Below are 19,201 nucleotides of genomic sequence, written 5' to 3'. Positions count from 1 at the left end.
TCTCTTGGAACTGTCTGGCTGTTATTTTGTTCCAAGTTCACAGTGATTGGAATCAATGTATTTACAAAGACATTAAGAACCCCCCAAAAAACACAGTGAATTGAAATTAATACACTGGATGAATCGAAAGTTACAAACACACAGTATAGAAATTCAGAGAGCTAATTATAAAAAAATGTTTCTATCAGTATTTGGTTTCAGAAACGCCTGAACTCTCTGACATAGCACAATAAGTTGACTATTCAATAAAGAAAAAATTGACTTTTAAATAAAGAATTTCACAAAAAACTGACTATTCATTAAAGACTAATAACATTTAGAAATTAACCCTCCTAAAACCTTAGTCAACCGAAATTTGCTCATGGGTGAAAAGAAATTTATATTAATAAGAACTAAAACTTGTATAATCCTCTCTGGGATAATTCATATCTGGTGCATTGTAAAGACTGGAGCTTGACTAAATCGTTTATCCGCCGTCTAAAAGGTTCAACTACAAAAGACATAATTAATTGTATATTAGCAAAATGCACAAATGAATTTTTTCCTAATCGAAAGCAAGTCAATTTTACCTCGCTTGGAGCTGTCTTTTTCTTTTTCTTCATGGCATTTGAGATATTTTTTCCAAGTTTAATCCAAGTTTGTTCTTGGGCTGGCCTCTTGTTTTGACGCGTGGCAGGCTTTAAAAGTCGTTCACGTCGCTAAACGTCGCTTCTTCGTGGGATAACGAACCTTTTCCTTTGCTTCTCACTTGATATTCTTGCATCTCAGCCATGACCATGTCAAACACCCGGTGCATAATTCCGGTCAGCTCCTCAGACTCGGATGCAAATTCACATATATTGTGCGAACGAAACACCAATTCATCAAATCTCTTACTTCTCGGATGCAATAGAGGCTCATCTTGGCTACTCTTGATGTGTGTGTGCCTCTTCTTTATGTTCTTACTCCAGCATTCTAGTATGTATTTCGGTGCCATGTTATCAACTCGCTCAGCTTAGAACACTCAGGCAATGGCGACACAATATGCCCCTTGACTCGAACAGCAAGCACTAGCACTTTACCTTTCATGATACTACGTCGTAGGTGAGGAAAAACTTGTTGAATGTGAAGTTGGAAACCTGCTCTACGACTTCGTATGTTGTGAAACCTAGGGTGGAATGCATTGATCTTGTGATGCAGTTCACTTTACCTCTGAATTGTGCTTGAACTTCCCTGAACTTCTCGTTGGTATACACATGCTAAAACTGGGCCTCTATTGCTAATTTTGTTGCGCACGGTATCACGGTGTGAAAATCTGCAGCATCGAATTCTCTCTTTCTTTGCTCCGTGCTTGCTACATAATTGTCGTATTGCTTCACGAATTGTCTCAGGGAGCTATTGCGTGTGATGAACTTGTTAAAAAATACATACCTGCTCTCACTCCTTTGTGTGCTTCTCATCCCAGCCCAGAAGTGGTGATCCAGGTAAACTGGAATTCATATATGTTGATCCTCGTACAGCTCCACAGAATAAATCGAACCAATACGGCATGGTGAACCGAAACCAGTTCATATTTTGAAAAAAAATAGGTATGGGTATGAAAATAATTCGAATTGAAACCTTGGTTACCTGAGAGCCACTTATTGCCTCCGAGGCCGTACTTTGTGAGGAAATCATTCCAGTTTCTGTCAAATGCGTCTTTTGTGTACGAGTTCCAAACAGCATAGCTCATCTCTTGTTCAATTTTGTCATGTCGCTTGTACCCGTTTAATTTGTGTGGGATCTTCTTCATGATGTGCCAGATGCCCCATCGGTGAATTGTTGTTGGCATGCATAGCTCAATTGCCCTTTGAATCAATGCGCATTGGTCGATAAGCATGCCTTTTGGTGCCGTCCCTCCCATGCAATGGAGCCAACAGTTGAATAGCCATTTGAATGATTGGATGTCCTCATTTTTCATCAGCGCGCATCCGAGAAGTGTCGACTGACCGTGGTGATTCATGCCAACAAAAGAACCTAAAACCATATTGTACCTGCATAAATAGACGAACCCAGACAGTGGTGAACTGAAATTTGTTCATTCACTGAACATAAAACTATTTGTGACTGAACGGAATACCTGTTTGTGTTGCAGGTGGTGTCGAATTAAACCACGACTCTGAAATACTCACATGCGGCCCTGCTTCTTGCGTCAGCCCAGAATGCATGTTTAATACAATGATCGCCTTCGAGGTTGAGCTCAAAGAAGAAATCCTGGTTCTTCTCTTTCATTCTTAGTAGGTACTTCCCAAATTCTTTGGCATCGCCTTGTTTGGAAATATTCCGTACTTCCCTTGTGATGTAATTTCTCACGTCTTTTTCTATAAAACTTAGTTCACGATGGCTGCTGGCTGTTGCCAGAAATGATTGGTAAATTTTGCTCGGTCTGATTCTGGCTTCCTCGTTGGTTTCAATTGTGCAATGCACGAACATGCTAAGCTCCCTGTGTTGTTTGAGCACCTTCCTGGTCTGGACAGCAATGATGTGAGTGATTCAGAATGACTTTGGAAATTGTCCAAAGACCGACGTCTTTCATTATGTGTATGTAAATCCTGGCTGGACAGTTTAACCCAGCTGAGGGGTTTGTCGTCAGAGTTGGAGATATCTTGGATTTTCACCTCCCTTCTCTGCTGCATACGATTAGCTGATTCTTAATCTTGTCTCTGTCCCGAGTCATGTTCCTTATTTTGGTAGAAAAGCCGGCAAGTTTGAAATAATGTTTGTAGAACTTTCCAGCTTCTTCTAGTGTCTTGAAAATCATCCCCACTTTTGGGACAAATTTTTCATCCACAACACAGCTGGTCTGCATAGTGAACCGAAAATGTCAATGCGGTGAAACAATTTTATATTACTCAGTGAACAAAACATAATCCATTATATATATATTCAAATTCAAACTCCTTTATGCATAACGAACCAAAACACATACTCATAGTGAAACAACTTTATAGTACTGAGTGAACGAAACATAATCCATTATACAAAATCAAATTTGAATACAAAAACACAAACACCTTCGTCCGTTGAATTCAATTCAATTCAATTCAGATTCAAAAACACCTATGTCCATTGAATTCAATTCAAATAAAATTAACAATTACATTCAGCTCGTCTACATAGTGAACCGAAACTATCAATACGGTGAAACAATTATATATTACTCAGTGAACGAAACATAATCCATTCTATATATTCAAATTCAAACTCCTTTCTGCATAACGAACCGAAACACGTACTCATAGTGAAACAACTTTATAGTACTGAGTGAACAAAACATAATCTATTATACAAAATTAAATTTGAATACAAAAATACCTTCGTCCATAAAATTCAATTCAATTCAGATTCAGATTCAAAAACACCTATGTCCATTGAATACAATTCAAATAAGATTAACAATTGCATTCAATTCAATTCAATTCAAAATTGAATAATCCAAACCTCATCAGCATGATTCGTTTCAGAACAATAATCTAAATCGTTCTCATTCAACTTATTTGAACTCGAATCTTTCATTGTTTTGATTCAGAAGTGAAGATCGAAGAAGAAAACGAAGAGGAAGAACGACGAAACTTATTACATTGAAGACAATGCAAATCAATAAAGAAGAACTCAAACAAAGAAGAAAAAGAAGAACGATTAAGAAAACGCAAACAGAGGAGAACGACGAAGCTTATTACGTTGAAGAAGAAGAACGAAAACGTGCAACGGAAAAAAAGGTTTACATTACAGCAAAAGATTTATCATGCAGCAACAAAAAAAGATTTAGGTTATATGTGGCGCGTGTATGACAAACGAGCTAGGGAGTGGGGGAGGCGCCTGAGAGACAAGTTACTTGGATGAATTATTTACGGATGTAGAGCTTTTTTATTATTATTTTATATGAAGAATGCCGAAAATATAATTCATTAATTATTGGATAACATTAATGGGTGACTCAGACTTTGAACGATAACGTGCAGACAAATCCATAAAACAAAAATATCTTAAAACATGTAATCTTCTGAAGTTAAATTGTTGACATGGTTATGCATTTATGCTTTTGTTTTGTGTCTCTTCTGATTCGGAGTCTTTCTCCTGGCTTAACAGGTTCGCTTACCTGTACTCACTGAAGACATAGCAACCGAAGTTCAACTAGGTAATCACCAATTACACCTTTGCAATCACCATGTTTTACACCTTTACACTTTTGCAATAACTGTAATTTCCTCTGATGGTGCTTCATGGTTGCTGCAATACTTAGCTTGCTTCCCGTTTTTTAGTCCAAGAGCGAGGAGTCAACCGTCAATTTTCTTTATTTTTATTTTATTTATTTATTTACCTTTCTGGGTGTGGGGGTGTGTGTGTGTGAAAAATCTTGACTGAGTTGTTCATACTCTTGGCCAACATTCTTTTCTTCTTATCATTTTCACTTGATCTGCTTGTAGGTTTTTTTTAATGGAAGACATGGAGCCAAAGCTTGCAATTAAGAAGGATTTTACTGAAGTAATGCTTTGCCATAACAACTATAACTTCTGCACTTTTTATATTTGCCAAGCTTGCAGAATTTTGATCTTTATGTTCAAGAGAATTATTAAAATTTTTCTCCTTTTCTTCTATCTACAGTTAATTGGGGCAACCCCAATGGTGTACCTGAACCACATTGTGGACGGTTGCACAGCGCGAATTGCTGCTAAGCTAGAGTCAATGCAACCCTGTTCTAGTGTCAAAGATAGGCATGAAAATGAAATCTCTCAATTTCAATAATTAAAGGCAAAGCTGTTTAGTATAGGGTTTAAGGATATTTGAGAACTTGCAATGATGATATTCTCTTTTACTCCTTCAGGATAGCGTTGAGCATGATTGAAGATGCTGAGGCAAAAGGCCTCATTACACCCGGAAAAGTTAGTAATTTCTTTCGTACATATGCAGAGATTCTTCAGTGTTCATGTTCCTCTCAGGAGTTAAATTAAATGTATTGTACTACATATTGATATTGTTTGATGTATAACCTAAGAAAGTTTAATCTGGTTGAATGATGGTTGGAAAGACCGTTCTTGTGGAGGCGACTAGTGGCAATACCGGTATAGGACTCGCGTCGATAGCAGCATTGAAGGGTTACAAGCTCCAAGTGACTATGCCATCTCTTGTGAGTCTTGAGAGAAAAATTGTATTGTTAGCCTTTGGAGCTGAGGTGTATCTGACAGATCCTGCTAAAGGAGTCGCTGGGGTTTTCCAGAAGGCAGAAGAGCTAGTAGCCAAGAATCCTAATAGCCATATGCTCCATCAATTTGAGAATCCTGCAAATCCAAAGGTATTCTCTTCATTCATTTTGCCTAATTTGGTTTCTAGGTTGGGAATTTCGCAGCATATTAATTTTTCAACCCTGTAGATTCATTACGACACCACTGGCCCAGAGATTTGGCGAGACTCGGGAGGCAAAGTTGATGCTTTGGTTGCAGGGATCGGAACTGGGGGTACAATTCAAGGCGCTGGAAAATTCCTCAAGGAGAAAAACCCAGATATCAAGGTGGGCTTCTTATTTGCCACGAATGCTTTCTGCACTGACTGATTGATCGAATGTTTGAACAAGTTTTCTACTGTTTGATACTTTGATTGAGCTAACTCTATTATTTTTGCTGTTTTGTTTTTTGTTTTCTCTTTTGTTTTCAAATAGGTGTATGGTGTTGAACCAGCTGAAAGTGCAGTTCTAAACGGAGGAACCCCAGGTGATTTTTTACTTTACCTTTCTGCGTATTTCTTTTTAGTAATCTATTGCTCTTTCATTGAGTAACTTCATGGCTCTATGATGATGTTCATGAAGGATTTAGAAGTCAAGGAATACAATGCTTTACTTTCATCAATGTATCAATTACTATATATCAAAGTACATTTGTTTATCTACCGAAGAAGAGAATCGGAGCAATAGAAGATAATGAAGCCCTGCTGCAGGAACAGGAAGACTGTCAACAAATCAGATATCTGGTCTAACTGATTCAGATTAATTGATGCAGGTCAATTTCATTGTCTTCAGACCTGAGAGTGTGACTGGATTAATAGTAGGTGGTTGCCATGAAAACCAATGTGAAGTCTCAAGCATGGAAGTCACATTGTTTAATTTACTAGTCTCTCGACATTGAAAAACAAAGATAGACAAATTAGTCCTCCTATGCATTTATTTCGTATGGAAGAACTAAGCTGTAGCCCCTTTACGAATGGTGCAAGAGCTGAGAGGAATGTCATTGTCAAATCCTAAGCAATGACTTTGTCCTTCATGTGTTTTGTCAGGCATCAGGGGTTTACTCTATTTTTATATTTATTATTATGACATGAAGCTGTTTACTAATTGTTCTCTCTATTTGTGCAAATGTCAAAGGTAAGCATCTTATCCAAGGGATTGGTGCTGGTATCATTCCCCATGTGCTTGATGTTAATCTCCTAGATGAAGTTATTCAGGTAACTACTAATACATTTGGAGATTGTTTTTCTATTATGATTTAAAACTTGACCATTCCCTTTCTTTGGAATGATGAGATTTTGTGCTTTATAGCAATCTCACTTGTTCTGTTTGGGATAATACTGTCATTATTTGTATTTTTCAGTGAATTTACTAAAAATAATTTAATTAGATTATGTGCAGAGATCTTTCTCACTTAGCATTGGATGGTACAATAGTACAATATCTAGGTATCAAAACGAATTCAGAAGATTGCAAAATCAAACTTTTATATAATTGACAGGTCAATGGGCGATCAATAAGGTCCATGGCCTAGGTTGGTGACTTCCATTGCACTTAGGGTGCGAGCGAGCCTAAGGTCTACCCATGTGGCGTCATAATTTGTCTTAGTGGGGGCCTATGTTCGCGCTGCCCTGTTCAAATATAAGTTTAAATATTTTCGTTGCATGGTTTATATAGTATATAATTCTTGAAACATGATATGTAATAAGTTTTTGGTTTCTGTTTTGACCAAACAAGGTTTTATGAGCTGCAGGTTACAAGTCAAGAAGCTATTGAAACAGCTAAGTTGCTCGCCTTGAAAGAAGGTTTGCTGGTATGAAATGAAGTTATTGTTGTTGGCTGTTTATATCCTATTCAATCAATAATAATTGTTTCAACTTTACATACTGGCTGTGTGTGGATACTTCTGCAGATGGGAATTTCATCAGGAGCCGCAGCAGCAGCTGCAATAAAATTGGCGAAGAAACCAGAGAATGCCGGAAAGCTCATTGTTGTAAGTTATGATCCTCAGTTTGTCTAAGACTCTAGCCTGTGTTTGTTTTAGGGTCTCAAAACACAAAAATATATGTGGTAACCGCTTCGCTAGGTAGACAAGTGAACAACGGGATGGAAATTTAGCTCAAAAAAGTTAAAAAAAAATACTCTACCCTAATTACCCAACCAAAAAACTCTATTTGGTAATTCAAAAACTTAATCATCGTGATACCTAGTAAATTGAACATCCAACGTATTTTAATTGTATCTAACTAAACTCGTTCCAATCAAATAACCATCTACATAAGAATTAAAATAACTATCTAAGTACCTACTAAAAATGACTATCCGACTAAGAATTAAAATAATCATCCACATACCTACTAAAATAACCCAAGGAGGCAGCGTACCAGATAATAAACAACGAGTTCATGCTAGACGGAAATAAAAGTGATTTAATGTTATCCTGCCGTCAATTAAAATAATAAACCAGATTGTATTTTTCAATTATTCTCACTTGGATGTATTCATTCTCAATTAGGTCTCACTTGGATGTATTCGATTTTAATATTGTACCCACTATTTGTGTTTAAGTTCAATTATGTCCCTAAAAAAGTGAATTATATAAATGTTGCAAGAATTAGTTAACTTTTGATGAACTATTTTTTTGGAGTGGATCATTAGTTCTATTCCAAACATTTGTATTCTAGCTTTAAGAAGAGATTTTCAAAACTCAAACTAAAGCTCATAATGTGTAATTGACGGCAGGATAATATTGAATCACTTTTACAAATGTTAGGAATATGAATAGGACGATTTAAACATTAGAGACACAAATAGGACTTACTCCAAACATTAAGGACAAAAATGATACTTTGCGGTAATACATTGTGTAGGTACCAAAAGTATTAAAATAATATGATAATAATAATTTAAAGAGAAAAATTATTCTTTGTACATTTATTTAAAAAAACAATTGCTCTGTTTAAACTATTATACTTTTATTCTTTAAAAATATGCAACAATGATTTATATTCAATAGAAAACTTTTAATAAAATTTTTGTTTAAAGTGGGTGGAAATTTTTTTATTTAAAATAATTAATGGTTGTACAGGAAAAATTTTTTCAATAATAATTTTTTTTATTAAAGGTAATATTAGAACTTAAATTTGGACATCAAAACTTCTGATATTGTCATTATATATTGTTATAGATATTGTTATAGATAATGAAAAACTAATTTTATCCTTAATAAAGAAAAAGTTGTTAGTGTCAATGAGTTATAGTTCAAATGACATAATATTCCCATATTCATCTAAGAGGTCGCGGGTTCGAGTTTCCTAATCTTTGGTAAAAAGAAAAAAAAAAGTTGTTGGTGATAAAGGTGATGAAAATACTAGATACATGTGTTTTGTGTGTCAGCATGTTTTTCTAAACATACCGTGATCATGTGCCATCATATTCATGTCTAATAGGCAAAGACATCAGCTAAACTCACAGTAAGAGGTTGTTTATTGACTTTATTCTTAGGTTAATTTTTTTTTTTGGTCAAAAGTTTTAAAAATATCAATAATGATTAATTTGATTCGATTTTCTCTCTTATAAATTCCAATTCTATTCTTATTATATTGCTTTTTTAACAATCAACAAATTGCCAAATTTTCTTTTTTCAATTTTGTCCCTCTGTTGTCATCATCAATATCAATATCATATTACCACTCATCACATTCTTGTCCCTCCATCATCATCAACACACCACATCTGATCCATCAACAACCCATCCCATCCAGTCACTGTTATTGCCACCACGACCCTCAACCTCAGTACCACAACCAGTGGCGGAACTTGAAATAAAATTTTGGGGGCCACATAGAAGATAATTGTCAAAATGCTTTTGATATGGACTCCATTTAAGATAAGCTCGTCTAATCTCATTTCTCTGGTTTTGGTGATATTGCCAAATTTAAAGCCGTTTTTCAGGGTCTCGTTCCAAAAAATTAAGGTCAAACTTATCAGATGTAACTTTTTGAACTTTTAAAAGTTGTATCTCACTTTTTTCGCGATTCATTAAAGTAGAAAAACTATCTACATGTGTTGATATTGTAAAAATTATATGTTCTCCTTCTTAAATATTAGTCTTCCTCTTAAAAAATGCATCAATTCTTTAATTTTTCATTATTATTTTATAATAAAATTTGAATATATATCCTGTAGAATATGTAAAGAAGAAGTTAGAAGAACAAATATTAAAATTTATAATATTTATTGAATTTTTTTTTATCAATTTATACAAATACAATAATATTAATACTTATTGAATATTCAATTATTTTTTATCATATAAAAAATTAAATTAAATAAATAGTAAAATATAAAATAATATTAAATTAAATAAATAAAAATATCTAATTTTTTATATTTAAACTTAAAGGTAGAAAGAGTGTTGCTTATTAAATTTATTGGGTACTTTAAGTCATAGTAAAGTATTTAAACCAATTGAATTATTTTTTATCTTTTGAAAAAGTACTACTAATTTTTGTATAAAAAATTTGGGGGGGCCGTGGCCCCCCCTTGTCTGAACTAAGCTCCACCACTGACCACAACCCCACTCCACCCAACAGCCACCTCCACCACCCTAACCTCAACCTCACAACCACTGATGGAGGGACAATCATGTATGAAAATTAGAACCAAATTTAAATATTAGGGACAACATTAAATTAAATTAAATATTAGAAGTATTTTTAAAACTTTTTTAAGTTATGATCTTGGAGCAGAAGTGGTTATAACTCCTTTAATGTCATTGCTCAGAAATTTTATTACCATTGTTTTGCAGGTGATATTCCCCAGTTTTGGAGAGCGTTATTTGTCTTCACCATTGTTTGAATCCATCAGGCACGAAGCTGAAAAATTGACATTTGACTAAGGTCCCAATTCGATAATAGTTTGCATAAATTTCTTAGCTCCATTGTTATAATCCATAGTGCAATCTATATACTATATAGTAAGTTAGATGATTTGCAGACCGATGATACTTCGGGAGCTGTCTACGAAATAATGGGAATTTTTATTAAATTAAATAAACCTATAATTTTAAAAACATAAAATAAAATTCTGACAAGCCTAGCTTAAAATTATAAAAAAATGGTGATGTTACATGACTAAGTTATTGTACATTGAGGTCCCGTATGACCTTGAAATATCATCTGATTATTCTCGTGCTTTATGACATTCACTGCCTTCTCCAGGCCTGTCCAAGAGAATGCCTAACCGGCCTCCTACACGAGTAGGCATCCAGTCCTTCCTTTCTCCCTATACGCCTATTCCTTCCTCAAGGTCCTCAAATTTCTTATGGAAAACCTAGCACTGGGATGCATGTTGTAAGCAAATATGCTAGACCTTTCTAATGCCTAATACCTCTCCATCAAGTCATACTTTTTTTTAGGTGTGTAGTTGATCTCAAGAGGAAGCACTGGATCATAAAACCTATCAGGCCAGGGAATACTCATCCTTCTTACTTATGAAGACTTTTGTATTTAGAACTGATGGTATTTATAGGAATGGGTGAAAGAGACTTCTTTGATAGAGAGACCTTCCTTCAAATATTGGCCTAACAGGCTCACAAGGATCACCAGAGGGCTTTACTTGCGGTCCGTGAGTTCCACATTCAGCAGTCGAACTTGTCTGAGTTGTCACTCATCAGATGCTGCTGAAAATGTGATAGAAAGATTTAGTCTATGGATTCGACCACATGGTACACCCTTCAACCTAGTTAAGACGGGTAAGGGAAGCAAGGGGTGATATTTAGGAAAGGGATACAATAAGAAATTTCTCGCAACCCACGGTCCGTGATTTCGACCGTACACAATAGGATAGGTATATGAAATTTTAAAATATTATAAGAATTCGGTCATAATGTAACATTGATCTTATTAGAGCTACACGTACAGCGAAAGGAAATGCAGCGAAAGGAAATGCAACTGTTGAGGGAATAAAATTTCAGACTATAATTGCTAAAGGAAAAACACTATTTCAACACGTGATGACCAATGAAAAGAGATTCTAAATTGTTGGTTTCTGACCAAAATATAGTGAAAATCTACACTGCTCACTGCAAAGAATCCTACAGCAAAGAACTTGCTATAGATCGATGGAACATGTCGTAACAAGTGGGCACATGTTCCAAAAGTAAGAAGGAAGATATCATGAAGATCTTCACCTTCACATGCCCGATCTTCACCTTCACATGCCCCTGCCTTATGCGAAGGAACATCTACTTATGTGTAGAGGTATCTCCGAGGTCAATCTTGATGAATATTTTAACCAATATTTGACACCCGATTTGACGGAGGTGCAACTTCCAATGAAGTTTTAAGTGTTTCCTTCCAATGACAAGACAATAGCTCACATAGGGTTTTCTGATGCAACTCTACTAGTCAATCCTGAGAATATTCCGGAGCTTATTTTCGCACATGTTCGAGATTTTATTCTCCCACCATGGTTTTACTCATCTTGGGAATTACAAGAAATAGTCCAGCTAGACATGTTACGGGAAAACAAAGAAATAATGGTGAAAAAGAACAGAGGAAGCAAAATAGATCTATATCGGCTAATATAAACATGCCTCATTATCGAAGTGGATTTCAACTCAAACAACTGAATCACTTTCATGGCGATACAATAAGTAGTATCCCATGTATCCCTAAGCCTTACCATGATCGAGAATTCTTCCAGGACGGCTATATCAACATGCTGGACCGGGTGTACTAGCAGTATGAGACCATCGTGCCTGAGGAGCTTGAGAAGGAGGCTATAAGGCGAGAAAATGAGTTCCGTGTGAAAGAGCAAGATGATTTCAAAAAAGACCTAGAAAGGCTTGGTGGGGCTACGCCAAACTTGAAGGTTCTAATGACAATTATTATGAAATCTCCCTCCTAAGAATCCGTAAGGAGAACAAAATAATAGATATTGTATAGGTAGATTAGCCATAAGGAAAGCTTGCATGAAGTGGGCAAAGGCAAAATAAGTAGAAGTAACAGAAAATGTTGAAGACAACTTCATTGGTAATGAAGACTACCTTTCAAACCCTGACGACGAGTAGAATGTGTATGACCGTGATCCAAACAAATCTACCTCCACTAGCTATGACTCTGCACCACATTCTACTATCTTCCAACCATGAATACTATCCTTGGTTTTACTATTGATGCTTAGTTTATGCTAGTTTTTTTCTGATGCTTAAATTATCTATATGTGATACTCCATGATGCTTTGTTTATGTGCCTCTAATGCTTAGTTTGTGTATGTGTGACGCAATAGTGTACATGTACCTGATGCTTTGTTTATGTATCTCTACGATGCAAAGTTTATGTGTTTGTCTTTATGCCTATGTTTCCTTCCATTTAACCTTCATGGGACTACAGATGTTGAGATTGGTGTCCGTTTCAACTCTACCACACTCGCTTACTCCTTTTCAACCATGATTAGCGGATGCACCGCAGTCACTGCAAGAAATGTTTTGGGGAAGACGGGCATGGAACTCCTTAAGCAAGTTGTATAGGAGGTTACTATACTGCTTAGAGCATACAACTGCTTCTACAACCTTTATGAAATAGTTTTGAAGGCGGTCATAATGCTTCACGTGCAACAGTCTATGGTCTACCATGTAACAATTGTTGATGGTTGAATGCCTTTTGAAAATCCACTTGCTCCACCTCGGAAGTAAATACCATTTAAGGATAGCCGAAACTCTCTCCTGTTAAAGCACAACCAGTAAATGATAGCACATAATGTCCTTAAACTCACATAGCAGGCAATCACACTATATAGACCCCGTCCCTCTTGAACTTGACTCGGTGCCTCACTTCTCATCATCGGCCTGCTATCTTAACATCATGGACCACCTCTAGACTTGGTTATCGTCTTCATCCTACGTCAACGATACAACGCAGTTCATCTTCTCTCGAAATTCATGCTGCACCTTCTAAAAGATGTCATTCATGTATTCGAACTGAAACTGCACTTTAGTTTCGCTGTTAAAGGAGCAACATGGCACAACTTTATTCATAGAGTCAAAATTCTTGCGGCCTCCCAAGGTTGTCTGCGGGTTTAGATACTTGTCGAACAAAAAATGGACGCTCTCGCTTCTTTGAGTGGATGATATTCTAGCCCCAAAGTCACCCTTCAGATACACTGGAACCCAGCATCTGCGATTATTCCACATCCCTTGCAACCATTCGTTGTCCTCGAGACAGTAAGTGTTCACAAAACCATTCCAATTGTCTTCAAAATTCTCTATAGTCAAACATTGGTGAACGACTTCACCCATTGTAACCTGACTATGTTCGTAGCAACCGTATCCTTTGAACTTTTCACGAACCTTCTTCATTATGTGCCACAAGCACCATCTATGCCTAGTATGTGGCAGGGCCTTCCTAATAGCAGCTTTCATAGAGGAATATTGGTTAGTTACAATAGCTGGTGGTGGCCATCCGGACATACAGTTCACCCAAGAATTAAACAACCACAAAGAGAAAGCCTCATCTTCGGAGTTAAGTAAGCCACATCCAAGAAGTACAGATTACCTATGATGGTTAACTCTGACAAAGACAGCAAATGGCATGTCGTACTTGTTTGTTAGTTATGTCGTATCAAAGTAACAATATCCTCGAAGCACTCGTACACGGCAATGCTCTGAGGATTAGCAAAAAATATCCGAATAATTCAACCTTCTCATTGTAATCAACTTTATAATAAAAACGATTGTCTCGCTCCTTCATCAGTTTGAAGTAGTCCATCACCGCTTTACCATCGCCTCCTTTCCCAATTGACCTCCTATCCAAATCAATGAAATTCCGCACAAAAGTTCTCGTCGGCTAAGAAAACCGGAGTTTTAAACAAAATTAAATAATAAATTTTTCAGTTATTATTTTCAAATGAAAGAGTTTAATTTTTTTATTTTATTTTAACATTCGTTATAAAAAATTTCAAAGAATTTGACGTGTATATTTTTATATTTAATTAGGTATTAAATTTGTTGCACAAATAGGGATAATTAATTTTTATTTTTGCTATTTAAAAATAATATTTTTTTCTAGATATATAAAAATATAATTAGATATTAACATAAAAAAATTATATTGATAATTATAAAATTAACTCATTTTTTTAAAATAATTGAATCTTGATTCTGACTTCTAATCACAACATTGGTATTTTCTTAAATTATATGTAATAAATATTTAAAAAAAAAGAAGTAAAAATATATATTAAAAAGATAAGTAGTAAAAATTTAAAAATTAAATAAAAAATATGTATATAATAATATTTTTATTTAAATTCGATTATGTTGTTAATTTTATTTTTTGTAGAATATAAAGGTAGAGAAAAATAGAGAATGAGAGAAAAGAGAGAGAAAGATAAAGAAGAAGAATGAAAGAGGGAGTTTGTTAATTTTGGAAGCTAAGAAAAATTTTTATTTTAATTATAATAAAAATATCTGGTAACATATTTTGATTTGTCAAATTACTAATATAAAATAAGAATTATAAATTATATATATATAGTGAGAAGGATAGAAGGAAATAGAAAAAAAAGAGAGGTAAATAAGAAAATATAAGAAGGATGTTTACTAATTTTAGAGAAAAATATTTTCTCTAAATTTTAATAAGAATGTCATGTGACACATTTTACTTATTAAATTAGATAGTAATATATAAATATAATATATAATATAGCTATATTTTAATTTTAGTATTTTAATTTTAATTTTAATTTAATTTAAATACAATTAGAGAATATTATGTTATATATTTTGATTGTAAAATTTGTAATTAATTATTGATAATGATATATAAGAGAGATAGAATGAGTGAAGGAATAAAGAAGGAGGAGTTTTTTAATTTAAAAAAAATTAATTTTAATTATAATAAGAAAATGACATATGACATATTTTGACATTAAAATTAATAAGATATAATAAATATAATAGATAATAGATAAATAATAGATAGATGTTTTGAATGCATGGTGAAAATTGGAATAACACATGGTATTGTACTTAGACCGGTGGATTTATTTTAACACTTAACCATGATCAACTCCCGAACTTCATACACCGATTACAACCTTAATCATTACCAGCTTTTGTTAACACCTTAACCCTCAGAACTTTAAATATCCAGCAACTACTAATCACATGCACTTTCACTCGATCGAATTTAAATCCTCTAAATTTTTTATTTTTATTAAATTTTTTATTTTTATTTTAAAGGATAAAGTATAATTTTTTATTATTAAATAATTTTTTTCTTATATTTATTTTTGATCTTATTTTTAAAATAAATGATAAAAGATCACATTTTACTCCCTAAAATAAATTTTAAAATTTAGATAATCCAAATCCCACTCAATCAACATCTATTTAACACATTTCCGTATAAATTACGAAACATACATGTGTACCTAATGTTTATGTCTCCATACATTATCGATTTATCAATTATCCTACCTGAATTTTTAAATCCAATCAACTGGTTAATTACTAAATTAAATCTGTTTTTTAAATATAAATAAAATTATCAGTATTTTTTTGTCTTAAAAAATTAGTTGAGATAAAAAATAGTATTTATCTATTAATTAATATTTTTTATTTTAAAATGATATAATATTTTTTAATTTTATCTTTTAAATAATCTTGTTTGTAATAACTATTTTAGATTAAAAAGTATATTATGTCATAAATATTATAAAAAATAAACTTTCTAATTCAATGTGAGGTAATTAATATTTGAAAATTATAATGAGTAGTAGAACAATTGTTTAAAAGCGTAAAAGTTAATTTTGATATTTTAAAATATATATCTTTTTTTACATAGTTATTTGATTATAGTTATTCTTTTAAATAATTATTTACGTGATAAATATAAAAGATATTTTTAAATTATAATATATAATTAAATAGATGTATAAATTTTTTTATCTAATAGTATATCAAAATTAAATTAAAAAATATATAAAAATTAATTATTTCAAAAAGAAAGAGAGAAAAATAATTGTAAATAAGTTTTTATTATTTGATATAAACATATTTTTCATATATACTTTTATTTTTTTATGCTATTTATATACAATTATAGTTTCAAATTATAAATGCTAGTGTATTAATAGGCGCTATCGTGCCAATTGATTCAGTATTTTATTATTAAATGTATATAAAATACATAAAAATAAAATTAGTTATGAAGATAAATTATTTATAATTTAATTAAAATATTTTAAGTTTAAATTTTAGAAATAAAAATATATTTTTATATAAATTATATATAATAAATAGTATTTAAGAAGGAAAGTGTTTATTAACTCTTTTTAAAATTTTATATTTTTATTATATTTTTAATATAATTAACAATGTCCAACGAAATTTATTTTAAGATATATTTTTGCCCATACTCTTAAAATTTTCTGGGTCCATCACTGGCTGAAATTCTAAAATGATCTTACATTGCAACAATAAGGAATAAGTATTATTTTGGTCCCTAACGTTGATGCTCAGAATCGAAACCGTCCCGATCGTAATTTTTGACTTAAAATCATCCTTAACATTTTTTTCGTATTAAAATCGTCCTTTTTAATAAAATTTTTAATTTTATTCCTAAACTACCCTTATTTTAAAAAAATATATAGAATTTAAAAAAAATAAAAAATAGTAGAACGTGTTTTGGGGGAGGGGGAGGGAAGGAAACGCGTTTTTGTTGGGGTGGGGGGAAAGCAAACGCGAAGGAGGGAGGGGAGGAGGCCATCGCCTTCACCGCGGGTCTCCGCCTTTACCGCAGGTCTCCACCGTCGCTCCTTGCCATCGTCGCCACTTTTGGGTTCTTCGCTACCGAGCACGAGCAGCGAGAGAAGATATTTGAGAAAGAGAGAGGGAGCACCAGTGGAGGGGAGGAGGCCGCTACCATAGCTGCCGCCACCATCCAACACCTGCATCGTCGCTGGTCTGTCTACGAGCTGCCGCCAGAACTGCGAACAAATGAAGACGTGGCCGCCGTTCATGCATGCTTCTGCCACCACCGTGGAATGCGTCGGCGGGAAGGGGAGCCTGAGCTGTCGATCTACCCAGCCGTGGAGTGCGTCGCTGTCGTTCATGCATGCTCCAGCCACCACCGATCTGCCCAGCTGCCGTCGCTCTGCCGTCGCTTTGGCTTCTACATCTACTTCTTCTTTTTTTGCTTCTGCTTCATGTTGAATTTGTGTTTTTGCTTGAGTTGATTTGGCTTTGTGCTTGAGCTTCTGCTTCTGTTTCTATTTCTATTTGTGTTGATTTAGTTATTGAATTTGTTGAATTTGTGTTGATTTGTTAAATTTTTTATTCCTTAATTTGTTGAATTTCTGCTTCTGCATCTATTTTTGCTTTGTGCTTGATATTGTTATTCTTGGTGGTGCTGATGCTGGTGCTGGTAAAGGTGCGGTAGTGGTGGAGGATATTTTTGTCCAGATAAAATTAAAAGGACGATTTTAATACGAAAAAAATGTTAAAGATGATTTTAAGTAAAAAATTACGATAGGGACAATTTCAATTCTGACCCTCAACGTTAGGGATGAAAACAATACTTATCCCCAACAATAATGTTCGACCTCATCTATGATCACAACTTGTCACTTGCAATATTTTTTTGTGACTCGAGTATTTGATTATAATCACTCTCACCAAATAAATATTTTTTATTTAATATAACATTAGTAAAAGTTTTAATATTATCAATATACTTTGAATAGTACTCATGTCAATGCTTAGGAGCCGCGGTTACGCTTTTTATTTTTGTTATGGAGCTAGGAATGGTGTGAGATATCATTATGGGGTACATGGGTGCAATACTGGAGTGTGGTATCAGCATAACTAAAATCGGACGGTTCGGATTTAGGGTGAGTAATCGGATGGTTCGATTAGAGGGGAGTAAATCGGACCGTTCGATTTGTTGGTTGCAGGCCAGGTGTCGAGCATGCAGTCTCTCCAGCAGCGGTGCCCCCTCCATGCGTGACTATCTCCTTCTTGAAGTCCCACTCTCCTTTAAAAGTCATTTTTCCTTCCTGCATTTTAAGTTTCACCATTTCTTCTCTGCTTCTTCATCTTTACTAGGACAAATTTAGGACAAATTTTTTATCTTGGTATAATAATTTTATAGATTATGTGTTTACGGCTAGTCTAATTATTTCTTCTAATAATTTTGAGAATTATGGTTAAGAATTAGATTTTGTATAATATATGATATATGTTATTGATATATTTTGTTATGGTAATTTCATATTTTTATTTATTGTTGGATATTTAAATTGATATAATGTAAATATATTGTTGTAGTTGAGGATTTAATAATAGGTGAAATGTTATTAATTGAATAAGAATTAGATTTATTTAATTATTAGTTGTTATTAATAGTTAGTTAGTAATTATAAATGTTGGTGATCTAAGAATTATTATTATTCGTTCAACTATGAATATGTAAATAAATAATTATGTAACAAGAAATTTAGTCAAATATTTACGTAACAGTATGTTGGAGTTAGATTAAAAAGTTAGAATTATTAATAATTATTAATAATTTTGATGTAAAGTGTTGAATTAGCATTATTATAAAAATTTAATTAGCTACTACTATTAGGGAATTAGTTCGATCGAAATGTTTTTAATAATGATAGTTAAATAATTACTAAGTTAGTTGTTTCTATATATGCGCATGCATGTTAGTTACTAAATTAGTGTTAGTATAGTAAATTAGTTACTATTATTAGAGAATTAGAGCCTTTTATATTGACTATTAATTTACTAATAATTTGTTATGTTTTTGTAGAATTCACGAAATTTGATATGTAATCATCTGTTGTCTTCGGATAGATATAATCATGCTCTAGAGGAGCATTTACTGTTTACTAATTTTTATTATGTTTCTCAAATTAGAATAGTTCAATGTCAGAAAGGCTTAGTAAATGCTC

General features: G+C 33.4%; 3 protein-coding genes and 1 pseudogene across 4 annotated transcripts; 2 read left to right on the top strand and 2 right to left on the bottom strand.

Annotated features, from left to right (window-relative positions):
• Positions 1-1,238: 1,238 nt before the first annotated feature.
• Positions 1,239-3,534, bottom strand: LOC130949529 (protein FAR-RED IMPAIRED RESPONSE 1-like). The gene is made up of 5 exons (XM_057878219.1): positions 3,460-3,534; positions 2,657-2,821; positions 2,151-2,487; positions 1,609-1,995; positions 1,239-1,468 (listed from the first exon to the last, which is right to left on the bottom strand). Exons 1-5 carry the CDS (start codon positions 3,532-3,534, stop codon positions 1,239-1,241), a joined length of 1,194 nt encoding a protein of 397 aa, XP_057734202.1.
• Positions 3,535-3,945: 411 nt separating this feature from the next.
• Positions 3,946-10,351, top strand: LOC130948380 (cysteine synthase-like). 2 transcript variants are annotated; one of them, XM_057877096.1, is made up of 12 exons: positions 3,946-4,013; positions 4,108-4,156; positions 4,446-4,503; positions 4,624-4,733; positions 4,844-4,901; positions 5,048-5,311; positions 5,390-5,527; positions 5,675-5,726; positions 6,374-6,453; positions 6,990-7,049; positions 7,149-7,229; positions 10,047-10,351. In XM_057877096.1, exons 3-12 carry the CDS (start codon positions 4,456-4,458, stop codon positions 10,134-10,136), a joined length of 981 nt encoding a protein of 326 aa, XP_057733079.1. In that variant the 5' UTR covers positions 3,946-4,013; positions 4,108-4,156; positions 4,446-4,455; the 3' UTR covers positions 10,137-10,351. The 2 variants fall into 2 exon arrangements, 1 of the variants encoding a protein (XP_057733079.1); XR_009073029.1 differs by having other exon boundaries at positions 4,004-4,156; positions 5,822-6,453; positions 10,047-10,074.
• On the top strand, positions 6,723-6,872 carry LOC130953225 (U1 spliceosomal RNA; annotated as a pseudogene).
• Positions 10,352-13,193: 2,842 nt separating the features above from the next.
• On the bottom strand, positions 13,194-13,709 carry LOC130949528 (protein FAR1-RELATED SEQUENCE 5-like). Its single transcript, XM_057878218.1, has one exon. It carries the CDS (start codon positions 13,707-13,709, stop codon positions 13,194-13,196), a length of 516 nt encoding a protein of 171 aa, XP_057734201.1.
• Between the last annotated feature and the right edge of the window lie 5,492 nt (positions 13,710-19,201).

The sequence above is a fragment of the Arachis stenosperma genome, chromosome 9, assembly GCF_014773155.1.
Source record: "Arachis stenosperma cultivar V10309 chromosome 9, arast.V10309.gnm1.PFL2, whole genome shotgun sequence".
Taxonomy (NCBI): domain Eukaryota; kingdom Viridiplantae; phylum Streptophyta; class Magnoliopsida; order Fabales; family Fabaceae; genus Arachis; species Arachis stenosperma.
Note: the sequence above shows the minus strand (reverse complement) of the source record. Positions and strands in the feature narration are given on the sequence as shown.

Coding starts and splice junctions, on each gene's coding strand:
- LOC130949529 (XM_057878219.1), bottom strand. CDS start 3,534: ATGAAAGATTCGAGTTCAAATAAGTTGAATGAGAACGATTTAGATTAT. Junction 2,822..3,459: donor AAACGAATCATGCTGATGAG/GTTTGGATTATT, acceptor TTCACTATGCAG/ACCAGCTGTGTTGTGGATGA. Junction 1,996..2,150: donor CGCAAGAAGCAGGGCCGCAT/GTGAGTATTTCA, acceptor ATATGGTTTTAG/GTTCTTTTGTTGGCATGAAT.
- LOC130948380 (XM_057877096.1), top strand. CDS start 4,456: ATGGAAGACATGGAGCCAAAGCTTGCAATTAAGAAGGATTTTACTGAA. Junction 4,734..4,843: donor TGTTCTAGTGTCAAAGATAG/GCATGAAAATGA, acceptor TTACTCCTTCAG/GATAGCGTTGAGCATGATTG. Junction 7,230..10,046: donor ATGCCGGAAAGCTCATTGTT/GTAAGTTATGAT, acceptor ATTGTTTTGCAG/GTGATATTCCCCAGTTTTGG.
- LOC130949528 (XM_057878218.1), bottom strand. CDS start 13,709: ATGTCCGGATGGCCACCACCAGCTATTGTAACTAACCAATATTCCTCT.